Here is a 12,900-nt window from a genome sequence, read left to right on the forward strand (position 1 = left end):
AAAAAAAAAACAATATATACTGTATTTATCATTTGTATTGTGTTGATGCACACGTCTGGAAGAAACCTTGAAATCCGAAAGCAGATAATTACGTCGTTATGTCTTGCTGCTGCTGCTTTGCTGCATCCCCTTTCATTCTGCTCACCTGGCAGGTGAAGCCAATGATCTTGATCAGCACCTGCCAGGTATTTAAGTCTTAAGGCCTGTTCACACTGGGACGAATATTCGCCAGGCGTTATTCGCCAGCGTTTTTCGCCACGTCTTTTGTGTTCACACCCAGGCGATTTTCGCTGACGATGAGTGGAGTGAACATGCAATTTCATTCCCTGACATTAGATGGCGCTTAATGTAAAACAGAAATACTCCTGTACACAAGGTGGCGCTGCGCAACTTTACGCTTCTTAAAGTCGCTTTTCACTCAGAAGAAGAGAGTAAGTATTTACGCGCTTGTCAGAATCAAACAAAGAAAACATGAATATTTCAAGCACCAGTAGCTCCAACTGGTGCTTGGTTCGGGGATATTTTAGAATGTCCGTCATTATTGCTTCGCGGCAGTGTAGACGCTACTTGGCGTCTATCTTCTTCGCTGGTATGTGTGCTCAGCAAGGCAGTTTTGTGTTTGAGCGCCCCCAAGTTGTGTTTTACTGTAACTTCAGAAGCTCCAGACACGTGAGCAAAAGCGCCATTCTCATTGGTCGAAAAAAAAAAACGAACCCGAGGTGTTTTTTTTTTTTTTGACGCTTTAACGCGTGGCGTTTTTTCGCGTCGGTGTGCACACTCTCGTTGGTGCCCTTTGTTTAGTCACGAGGCGTTAAACGTCGGCGAAAATCGCCTGCGAAATTCGTCTTAAAGGCCTTAAAGGCCTGTTCACACCGTGTGACTCACTGCTTGAAATATTCATGTTTTCTTTGTTTGATTCTGACAAGCGGGTAAATACTTGCTCTCTTCTTCTGAGTGAAAAGCGACTTTAAGAAGCGTAAAGTTGCGCAGCGCCACCTTGTGTACAGGAGTATTTCTGTTTTACATTAAGCGCCATCTAATGTCAGGGAATGAAATTGCATGTTCACTCCACTCATCGTCAGCGAAAATCGCCTGGGTGTGAACACAAAAAACGTGGCGAAAAACGCTGGCGAATAACGCCTGGCGAATATTCGTCCCGGTGTGTACGGGCCTTTAGGAGGCCACAACCAAGAGAGGCATGCAGAGCAGAGCAGAGCAGGAGGCTGAGGAGCAGTTGTTTTGAGAGCCCTTATTTGGGGGCTCTTTCTAAAAGCTTTATCCTGCTTGACCAGTGGCAGTTTTTGTTTTGGCAATACTTATTTGGAGGTCTGTCTTTATACAGCCTGTATTGTCTTTGTCATCTGCCCAGGGTTTTGGCGCTGGAATGCGCATTTGTGACTCGTGTTAGCACTTAATTTTGGGGTGCTTTTTTTGTGCCTCATGCTGACACTTTGTTTGAGCCATTTTTGCTCGTTTGTGTGAATTTGTTATTTGCACATCTTTAGACACCAGTTTGTTGTTTTTGTGTAATCTTCTGCTTCAGTTTTTTTCCCTCTCTCTCTTGCTTCTTTGTTAGGCCCCTGCCTGTCAGTTGACTCAGGGTCAGCTGTTTTGATCTGAGTGAAATTTTGTTACTTGGAGGTGTTTGGTTTGGGAGGATGAGTTAGCCGGACAGCAAATCTTCTACGTCTCTCTGTCTTAAGGAGCTTGAGGTTGAACTGCTCCGTTTGAGAATCAAAAAGAAGGAAGTTTGTTATGAGTTTGAGACCTCACAGTTGCCTCTAAAAAGAACAAAATTTTGTCTGACTGTATTGCTTGTGAACATGCCTTTTCATTTTCTACTTGCAGGAAATTGGCCCCCATGTTCACAAGTTTATGGGTGGAGGTGTTATGTCTTGCTGCTGCTGCTTTGCTGCATCCCCTTACATTCTGCTCACCTGCCAGGTATTTAAGTCTTAGGAGGCCACAACCAAAGGGAGAGGCATGCAGAGAGAGCAGAGCAGGAGGCTGAGGAGCAGTTGTTTTTGTGTTGGAGCTGTGCTGGTTTGTTTGGTTCCCTTTTGATTCCTTCTTGGTCCTCAGCAGAATTATACTGCTGGGTTTTGTTATGTTAGTTTGGGGTTGGACCTTGGTAGTCCTTATTTGCGGGTTTTGTTTATTTACTTTCAATAGTTAGATTTTGTTAGGCAGCCTTAGCAGGGAGCTGCTGACTCAGACGGTCAGCGTGGCTGGGTCAGTTGTCTCCCTGAATTATTTTGTTTGGCCAAGGCTCCAATCACTTTGTTTTGTCTTTTGTTGGGACCAGCACAGTAAATCTTTCTTGTTGTTTTACAGGACACAGATTATTTCTACCACCTAATAAACTGTGTTCCTAAACTTTGGTGTCCATATGTTTTGGCCCCCTTTTGATTTCCCCTAGACTGGGACAGGTTTGCCTGTCGGGGGGCCGTAACATACATGGACTAAATAAAAACACAAAAATCATAAACAGTAGACATGAAAATTAATATAATATAAAAAGGATGCATGTGTTTTTGTGTCTGATGATAGAAATCCTTCTGTACAGCATTCACTTTATCCCTTGTGCTATCCTAGGCACTTTAACATTGGGAGTTGGGTCATCTAGACCCATTAGACAGTGCGCTTAACCTTTTTTCTTCAATGATTTGTGATCTTCACTGGTGTCCATGGATTACATGAAATCTTTCCACCTTTATCCACCTTTTTAATGGTAGGGAGAAAACATTAATGTAAGGGTGGGGTCATCTGGACCCCATAGGATAGCACAAGGGTTAAGGGGAAAATTTATGACTCATGTGATGCATTTACTCAACGGGGCAAAGAGGGGGGCTGCTTTTAAAGCAGACACTGAAATTCTTTTTATTTTTTTTATTTTCTAACCCTTCTTTCATACAACATTAATTTTTTTACACTCTTCCCACCACCCGTAAGATAAGGCCATGCTTATCCTAGTAACAGAAACAATAGGCACATCCACCCTGGGAACCCGCTGAATCCCTGTCAGGATCAAAGGGCAGCGTTCACTGTGGGAGGAAGCCAGAGTTCCCACACATCCACAAGGAGTCAAACCAGGGCCTTTCTGTGAGGCGGAACCACTAACCTTTGCACCACTATGCAGCTTTAAAGGTCACACGTAATGATAAATAATATAAATAAATATATATTTTTTAATAGTAAATGTGTTTTTTTCCCCCATTCGTTCTCCTCTTCAATGTGATGATTTTAGTATCTGGTAGTGTTTTTTATAAAATTGGTATTTCAAGCATTTTTTTCCCTCATTTTTGAAATAGACAATGTGTTGCGTATTCTCCCTGTGCATGCGTGGGTTCTCTCCGGGGTCTCCGGCTTTCTCCCACCGTCCAAAAACATGCTTCATAGCTCAATTGGCAACTCTACATTGTCCATAGGTGTGAATGTGCATGGGTGTGTGATTGTGGCCCTGCGACAGACTGGCAAACTGTCCAGGATGTCCCCTGCCTTCGCCCACAAGTGGCCGGGATAGGCTCCAGCAGCCCCGTGACCCCAAAAGGGATAAAACGCCAGAAGATAAATGAATAAATGACTTTGTGTTGTAGAGATGAGACATGGGGATGGTGGAGTGGGCCTCTTCCACAGTAGCCATCTCTGTCGTTGTGCTAAGGGTGAGGTGACTGAAATTATATATCTCAGTTTCATGAAGCCATGCAACTCAGAATTTAAGGTTTTATTCTCGCAGCTTTTATGAAAGTTAGTAAGAGAGCTTCAGTCCTCCAGTTTTCAAGGAAACGCTGCTGAATTGCGACATCTAGTGGTCAGTAACATCAACCGCACATAATTGTTTATTTGTCTAGATTTAACCAAATATTATTTGATAACTGTCTGAATTATTTTTGTTTCTCCACTTGACTCAGCTGTGTGCAGGACTGGCATGCAAAAAACAAGCATTAAAATACAACCGCATAAAATACAGAGTTGTAAGGGCATCCGGCAAAATAAAATCTCTGCCAAACCACCTGTGCAAATCGGTGGGAGCTGATTCGCTGTGACGACCCCTGGAAGGATGTTCCGAATATGGAGTCTTATACTGTTCATAATTAAATAAATATTTAATTCAATAAATAAATGTGACCTCATGCAAATACACAATCAACCAATAAATCTCTCATAAATATATGAAAAGATCATGAAATTGTGAAAAACCTGCACACAGATTTTAAATTGGCCATTATATTATTCAATATATTTCATTTTGCTTTAAAAACCTGTTCATTATTTTAAAACAGCATTTTAAAATATTCATTTTAATCATGTTGAATATTATTATAATTCTACGTCTTTTTTCAGAAGCTTGGATTTCAAAATCAATATTTTCCAAAGTAGCTTTGTTTTTATTTCATGTTGCTGTTTTTCACAATGGCTTATTTATTTCATGAAGAGCTATCATAAGGTTCAGGAGGCCCGAGCAGGCTTGTTCGGCTTTCCCCAGCGGGTCTGGCCACCAGCTCGCCTCCCGTGAGCCGACACAGTGTGAGGCACGATGTGACGTCAGACTGGATCTGTGAGCACAGACAGCCGAGCTGTTAGCTGCAGAGCAGAGACGAGCTCTGAGAGAATGGCGTGAGAACGAGGAGTGTTTCAACCAGGGGGCTTTGAGACGTGGACGACCGGAGCTCCTCTGTGGTTTGGTCCACACAAACCCTCAAACTACAAAAACAGAGTCGTCCATGTTTGCATCTTCTGCAGCAGACAGATAGTTTCTTTCTATTTGATCTTCAAATGTCAGCAAAGCCGTGCAGAAATCGCTGAAATGTGTCATCTCTCTGACTGGCACACCGCTGAGCGGGTATCCAGGAATATGAGTCGATTTCCATAGATGAGCCAATGAGCGTTTAGATCCCGCCCACTTTCACTGATTGACAGATAGACTCAGTGTCCTGAAAAAGCTCTTCATGAAATAAATACGCCATTGTGAAAAACAGCAACATGAAATAAAAACAAAGCTACTTCGGAAATTATTGATTTTGAAATCCGAGGTTCTGAACAAAGACGTAGAATTATAATAATATTCAACATGATTAAAAATGAATATTTTAAAATGCTGTTAAAATAATGAACAGGTTTTTAAAGCAAAATGAAATATATAGAATAATATAATGGCTAATTTAAAATCTATGTGCAGGTTTTTCAAAATTTCATGATCTTTTCATATATTTATGAGAGATTTATTGGTTGATTGTGTATTTGCATGAGGTCATATTTATTTATTTATTTAAATATTTATTTACAGGTATTTAATTATGAACAGTATAGGACTCCATAGCTGAAAGCTGAACAACACCTTTCTCAAAAAAGGCAAAGTGACTTTTCTGCAAAGTCATTTTACAGCCTTTTTAACCCCTTCATGCCACAGGTAGCCTATTTGCAACACATCATAAAATCCAGTATTTCACTTGGCCATAACTGTATGAAAGCAGTTTTTTTCACAACCAAATTAATTTGGTTTTTGATTTAAATGAAAAAAAGAGAAAAATTTAAATGAAAAACCTTTTGGCAGAGATGCATGGAAAACATCACTGCTAAAGGACTGATCTCTGTTTCTTATGTACTAATCTTCTTAACTTGTGTTATCTTTAACATTTGACACTTTTATTCTACATCTGCTTTCATTTGCCCTGTATTTTCTGATTACTTTTGTTATTTAATGAATTGGAAAGCACGTCCCTTCAGCTTTGGCTGTTGTAAAGTATTATCAATAAAGTTTGATTGAATGATTAATCTTCAGAGTTGTACATCTCACATGCACGCCACTATTCCAATCCCATCCCGAACATTTGGATGAAACGCTGTCACATAAACGCTCATTCCTCCATCCTATTGGCTCATATTCTGGATAAGATGTGTGGAATAATCCGAATATTCCTGCATGTAAACACAACAACCACCAGACGAGAAAGGAGTGTTTCCTGAGTAAAATGTTCTGTTTTTGAACTCTAAACCTTTGCCTTACTCTCCCATGAACTAAAAGAAAAAACTTTATAGTTCCACTTAAAGAATTACTACAACATATTTGCTAGTTTTCATTTTTTTTTAAAAGGTAGCATATTGTAGAAAAAATCTATAAAATAACTTTGACAGTTGTCATCTTAGAAAGTTGTTGCCAAAAATTCAACATGTTGACGTCTTCAATATCCGTTTTATTCTGAATATTCTCAGAAATATGCAAACAAAAGTATTTCTGCTTCTGCAACACATGTAAACACGTTTATAGCGATTGGATTGATCTTTTCCAGAATAAGCCTTTTGTTCAAATCATGGCTGATGAACAGAACGACAGCTCTGGACAGTGATGGAGCTGATGGCCTGTTGGCCAAGTCGTCTCCTAACCTGCTTTACCTTCGACTTAGATGCAGTCAGTCTGGATGAATGAGCGTCTACAGACGTGTCTGAACTGATTACTGAGACCAACAGCCATGAAAAGGATAAAAATCTCTCAGCATCCCAGTTCTAAGCTATCGGCTGTTCGTCTTGGTCTCAGAAGCAGCAGAGCTTGGATCAGCCTCAGCAAAGCAGGAAAACAGTCCAGGCATGCATCACTGCAGCTCATTCATACTCACTTCTGCCTCGCTCTGAAAGGCGGCGGAAACACAGAGGAGGTCAGAGGCAGCGATGCGTTAGTACGTCTATTAGTGAGTGCGGGCCACGTGCACGCAGTGACTCACCGCTACCTTCGCCTCGGCCGCCTTCGCCTTCTTCACTCGGGTTTTACAGGCATCCAGGTCCAGGCGCAGGTTCTCCAGCAGGCGGCGCTCTTTCTGCACAGAGAGGCTGAGTCAGCAAATGCAGAAACCAGAGCAGCTTCCTCTTTAGCTTTTAGACAATTGTCCCAGTCACTGCCAGTTAAATGGAGAGGTTTCCTGTTCTTAGTGACTCTGCTTCATGGTGTCATACGTGTCAACACTTTGTCTTAAAGAGCTATTCCAGTTATCTTTTGATCTATTCCCAGTGTTCTTTAAATTATAATTATGCCGTTTTTAACCAAAATCAAAAAACCTGTATCGTTTTCTAGGACATAGTTTCTGCAGAACGACAGTACTTCATTAGAAATTCACCTCTGAGATGTTGGCGAAACTGTGGGTGCTGAGTAATCCCGCACCCCCTTCCTGTCACCCATAACTAAGAGCTCTCTGTTTACAGTCCCTCTTGCTAGCTTACAGCACCTCACACCCCTAACCTAACATTAGCAGTGTAACAAAAATGGCGAGCAATATTGGCGTTTCCAGCCGTATAGTTCTGATCCAGATTCCAGCTCCAATGAGGAAAACAAAGAAGTTCATGGATCAATTTGTCTGCAGGTGGATGCATCAGAATGGAGCGGAGCAGGGAGCTTGTGGCCCGCCCAGCATATTTTCTACGTCACAAATGCAACCTTTTTCCAACTGCATGTTTTGTTCTGCTCCTGATTCACAAAGATTTGAATAAAGAAATTCTCAGAAATACATTCTTTTAGCTTAATTTTGTTTGTATAGCAGCAGTGGCTGAAAGAAGGACAGGTAACAGACTCACAGAAATGATGCGACAGTCTCCTTCCAGGAAGTTCCTCAGGGGGCTCAGAAAACTGATGTCTGCTGTCTGGATGAAGTCCTTCTCCACTGCTCCCAACCTCCTCTCACATTCACCCACCTTAACCAAAGTGCTGCCTGGAAACACAAATCAAGTCATTTCCAAAAAAAAATTCTCATGATATTTCTAATGATTTGGTGACTGTTAAAAATCATCAAATCATCAAAAAGCTGATTCAGCATGATATAGGCCTTTTAGAATTTAATGGAACCAGCCATATTAAAATTAACAGGAAAAGCCCTTCTACTGCCCCTAGTGGAATGATGATGGAACACAGACGCTGTGAAACTCAGCAGAACTCAGTTTTTGTCTCGTTAATAATTCGGACTCTTTCGTTGGCTCCTGAGAGCGCTTACATCTTTACGGCCTCGTGATGCTGCAGCGGATGCAGAGCAGATGACCTGGTTAGAAGCCATATTGATCTTTCAGATGGAAATGGATCCTAACAAATACCTCTGCTTCCCTGCAGTGTAATGATTACAGAGAGGATGGAAGAGCAGTGCTTTCCTTTTCCTTGATCCTGTCCTTGTTGTAACAGAACAGACCGAGCTTAGCTTAGTTAGTGTTTGTTTACTGTAGTCTGGTGAAACGGTAATGTTAACCTAAATATATCATAAGTTGGAGAACCTATTTGGTACATTTCAGAGTTTTCGCAGTACCAAGGCTGTAGTAGGTGGAGGAGGAAGGAAAAAAGTCCATGAAGGCCACACCAAGAAGAACCTGTATCTGTTCTTCACTAGGAGCCGCCAATCAAGCAAAAAAATTGCAAGACAAAGTTTTTCCAGCAGGTTAGGGGCTGGTGACAGAGAATGTGCCACTTGACCCGTGTACACTTAAGGTCAACTGTTGATGCAAAACCTCATGCAAATAAGTGATTTAACTGCACAACAAACGGAGCATGTGACACCCTGAAGGTCATGTTCCTGGGTGACTCACCGTAAGGACTTTCAAGTCCAAGCTCCTTTGCCGCGTCCTCCATGTGCTGGCCCAGTAGCTCCGAATTGGTGACCCTGGAGGGGGCCTTCATGTCCAGCTTCTCGTAGAGAAACTCCTCGATTCTGGCGCCTGCAGAAAGACTCCAGTCAGGACTACGTTACAGCAGCGCCTTGTTTTCTCTGAACAAAGACGATGTGATGGCAACATACAGAACAAACCTGAAGATCACCAAACAACTGGCTGTCATAACAACCAGCAGCAACTTCAGAATACAATAAGAAAACCAAATAACAGTTATTCTGTTATTAAACCCACATTGACACATTTTTTAAAGAAGAGAGGAATACGTTTTAAAATTTGCATTTGCTATAGTAAATACTACTACCAAGGAAAGCTTCTTATAGCTTAATGTGAGACCCCCACATAGTATACCTAAGTTAGAAGATCCCTAATTTTTAAGATATTTCGCAACTATGTCTAACAATCCAACCCAAACTGTTTAGAAGCAAGTTTTGTTTGATGGTCTTATTTTCTAAATACCGTAGTCATAAAACCGCTTTTAAAACGGGTAAACATAACAAACAAAAAAAGTATTTAAATCAGCCAATGAAATCAGGCTTCTGAATTTTTTTTAACAAAACTATTGAGCTCTGGACAAAAATGATGGCACGCCTGCAAAAGCCATTTAATCCTTTGATCACAGGCATGAAGGCATGTCCTTAAACTACAGCTGTTTTCAAACCTGTAATAAGTCAGTTTGCTTGCCTGAGCTGTTCACAGACATACAGTGTCCCACATCGCACATGGACCATAGAAGGAAACCAGAAAGACCATCACCAACCAGAATCCATCCACCTTCAGAACCTGTTGAAACCCTGTCAGGGTCATGGGGCTCAACCCAGCTACTGTTGGGTGAAGGTGGGGTACATCCTGAACAGATCGCCAGTCTGTTGCAGGGCCACACAATCACACACACGTGTACACCTAGGGGCAATTCAGAGACACCAATTACCCTTAGAAGCGTGTCTTTGAACTGTGGAAGGAAACCGAAGTGCTTGCAGAAAATCCACACAATCTCGAGGAGAACATGCACACAGAAAGAACCCAGCTGGGGCCTAACCACTGTGTCACCATCCAGCCTCCAACCAACATGATGAAGATAAAAAAAAAAAAAAAGACAATTTTCAAGAAGCTTGATGTTCCTGTGACTACAGAAGCACAAGTTATTCTGCAGTATAAGATCCAGGACTGCAGACAAGCCCCATGTTTATTTACAAAACACCATCTAACTCGAAACCTACAACAACGCTCTCGCACCCTACCTTCAAGGTCTTTAACTGATCCGCTCTTCCCTAAAAGCTGTACCACCCTCAGATAAACTTCATCCGAGTTTTCTGCTTCAAGTTACTGGAATCTCTTACAAAATTAAGACTCAAACTGAGCTGATTTTTGATCATCGCATATGCCCTAAAATCTTTGTTTTAATACTTTTATGGACTATATGTAGTTCTAAAATGTAAATCTATGGTTGTTTTTGTGTTGCCTTTGACCCAGGTCAAAGCTACATTACTGTAAATTATAAGTGGTTCTTAATAGCCTTTCTGGTTCCAATATACATTTATAAAAAGAGAACTTACAACAAAACTAAATAGACAAAAAATATGTAGGTTCTCCTCAGAAACCAGAACAACATAAAGAGATATTAAAGGTGAACTCCAAGGTCAAAGTGCATCAGGATCAGATAACAGCATCCAGAAGCCACTAAGCTTCTTTGGGAATTTTATTTGAACAGATGAAATCTTTGGGCAAAACACTTTTTGTTCACAGATGCAGAAAAATAAAACATACCAAGAAGACTGTTTCTGCTGTAAAAACACAGAGGAGGCACCGCCATGGTATGGGGCTGCTTTGCTGCCTCTGCCACATGCTGTCTGAATTTGTGCAACGAAACCTCAAGACAATCAAGAAACTCCGAAGTAAAAAGTGTGACCTAGTGTCAGAAAGATGGTCTCAATTAGAGGTAATGGGTCTTCAAACAGAATCTTGACTTAGAACAAAAAAATGAATCCTACTGAAAGGAATGAAACGTGCTGTTTGCAGAAGCTCCAGGAATGCACAAACATACCTGTTGACAGGTGCCACAAATCAAAAGAAGATATGACTGGATTGCGCGATAGACTGCAAATGCTGTACAACGCAATATTAAGTTAAGGGAACAATCATTTTGTCCAGGCCTGTTTCAAGCCTTTAACAAAGACATCTGATTTTCATTGGTGGATTTTTGGTAAACCCGTATTAGTCATCTTCGTCAGTTTAAATAATTTCAACAACCATTCTTAGTTTAGTCTTTTTTAATAGAGGGCAAAAACAAATATGTCTGGGACTTCAGTTTAAAACCCAAATCCAGAAAAACACGAATCTTCTGCTCCCCATTCATTTAATACAAACCAAATGACTGAATTGATGTGAATGAAGCAGGACAGCTGCACTGAGCTCTGTGGAGTCAGCACGCTTCCAATAGAAAAACCTTTATTTACCTTCATCAGAAATGAAGACATGCTAGCTGGATTTGAGGCATCAGAATGGGTTTGCTGAATGAGAAAAGCTGAAGAAATGTCACTTGAAAAGGCAGAGAAATCCCTGCCTGGCCAAGAAGGAGTTTTGTTGGACGCTCCAAACCATAAGACAGAGTGAAGCTTGGACGAAGGAGTCTGGTTACCTGGAGCAGGTTCTGATCACCATGATGGTGAAGGGACGCGATCAGAGTTCTTTCCCTTCAGTCCATCAACTGATTAAAGACTGAGATGAGTTCACCACAGCAGCACCAAAAATACCCAAACAGCTGCACTGAAGCATCTGATCAGATTAAAAGCAGGCCATGCTGAGCGGTTCTTACAAAGGTTTGAGCGAGAGAAATGACCTGGAAGTTCATTAGACCAACTGGGACGAGAACTGGAATGCAGCTTTTTGTTATCTCTTCCTTCTGTGCCGGAAAAACCAGAACTTCTACTCAAGAAGGAGTATTAACTGGGATGTCTGCACAAACGAACATTTCCACATACTGAAGCCGGTGACAGAAGCCTGTTTCAGGTTTTTCTTCACTTCTCTAGACTGTGATTCACACACTTTGATTTTCATCTTTGTTCTGTGACACAGAGAGCTTTTAGCTGTGTCAACCTTTTTTCGTTTCATCTTCAGCTTCAATGTCTGGACCCTCTTGTCCTTCTTTGTGACACAAGCAGAGGCAGGTCTCGTTTCCTCTTCTGTACACAACCTGTTTCAGCACCTGAACATAGGTTTGGCGCCTTAACTCAACGGCAGCAGTTTGGGTGGCATGTCCAGAATCCTGCATGACCCAGACACAAATAGACTAGATCCCTGAGCCGCAGGAGACAGAGCTCCTCAAACCGAGGCTACAAATAAAAACACTGCTTTGCTTCTGTGGCATCAGCATTCAATTACCAAGTCAGTGATGCTCTAATGGGATTTTTAGAATCAAAGATCAGATCGGATTCAGCTCTTCTTCATCAGATGCTTCCCTCTCCCAGTGACTCAGAGGCATTTCAGTTTGCACATCAGAATAAAACAGAAGGCAAGAGGCAGGACACTCACCTGTGTGATCGACTGTAGCATGCAGAGTCAGAGAAAACAATCACATTAGACCCCCCCCATCCTGCAAATTTTATCTATAACACAAAAACCTGTAACATGAAAAAAGATCATTGTCAGAGTTTAGATCAAGCTAGACTTGACAACTGAGGGTGGTTTCAAGACAAAGTGGATGGTATGAAGATGTGAAAACATCTATTTCCCATTCTGTCCTTTCCTGCATTCACACTGATCCTGTGATGCAGTTCTGTTCTCTTGCTGATATCTAAAGGCTGTGTCACACAGCCACTACGTTTTACGTAACATTTTGCACACAGTGCACTGATGAAAATTCATCATACGTGATTATTAGTGGAAAAAGTGAGAAATGTTGTGTTCTGTATGTGAAATTTTCCCAGATGTATCACGAATGAACCGCGTTAAAACTACGGAAATTTCGTAAAGAATAAACCACGCAAAGAACACGTAAATCAACGTAGAACATGAACCGTGCCTGATTATTGCACTGTTTATATGCAATTCATTAGAGATTTGTGCATCAATTACACAATATGAACATGATGTGTGCGCCGTCTACACGATATAAAGGTTATATATCGGTGGTACATGCATGAAAAGTCCATTTGTCATACGTGGAACGATCCTGGAAAGCCAGAAATACGCGTATGCAAAAGTAATGCACAATTACGTAAGATTTATGTAATAAGTGCGTATAAGCTACATAAAATATGCGTA

General features: G+C 41.3%; 1 protein-coding gene across 7 annotated transcripts in view; it reads right to left on the reverse strand.

Annotated features, from left to right (window-relative positions):
- LOC101169212 (endophilin-B2) overlaps nt 1-12,900 on the reverse strand; it is a 30,255-nt gene that overhangs the window by 14,888 nt on the left and 2,467 nt on the right. The window contains exons 3-7 of one of the 7 annotated variants that reach the window (XM_011479644.4): nt 12,169-12,180; nt 8,557-8,685; nt 7,564-7,697; nt 6,726-6,812; nt 6,615-6,626 (exon numbers count right to left, since the gene is read on the reverse strand). In XM_011479644.4, coding sequence (XP_011477946.2) covers nt 6,615-6,626; nt 6,726-6,812; nt 7,564-7,697; nt 8,557-8,685; nt 12,169-12,180 — 374 coding nt within the window. Of the gene's footprint in view, nt 1-6,614; nt 6,627-6,719; nt 6,813-7,563; nt 7,698-8,556; nt 8,686-12,168; nt 12,181-12,900 lie in introns of all 7 variants that reach the window. The other 6 variants (XM_011479643.4, XM_011479646.4, XM_011479647.4 and 3 more) reach the window with 6 other exon arrangements.

This window comes from Oryzias latipes, chromosome 9, assembly GCF_053564925.1.
Source record: "Oryzias latipes strain Hd-rR chromosome 9, Olatipes_Hd-rR_3.1".
Lineage (NCBI taxonomy): Eukaryota > Metazoa > Chordata > Actinopteri > Beloniformes > Adrianichthyidae > Oryzias > Oryzias latipes.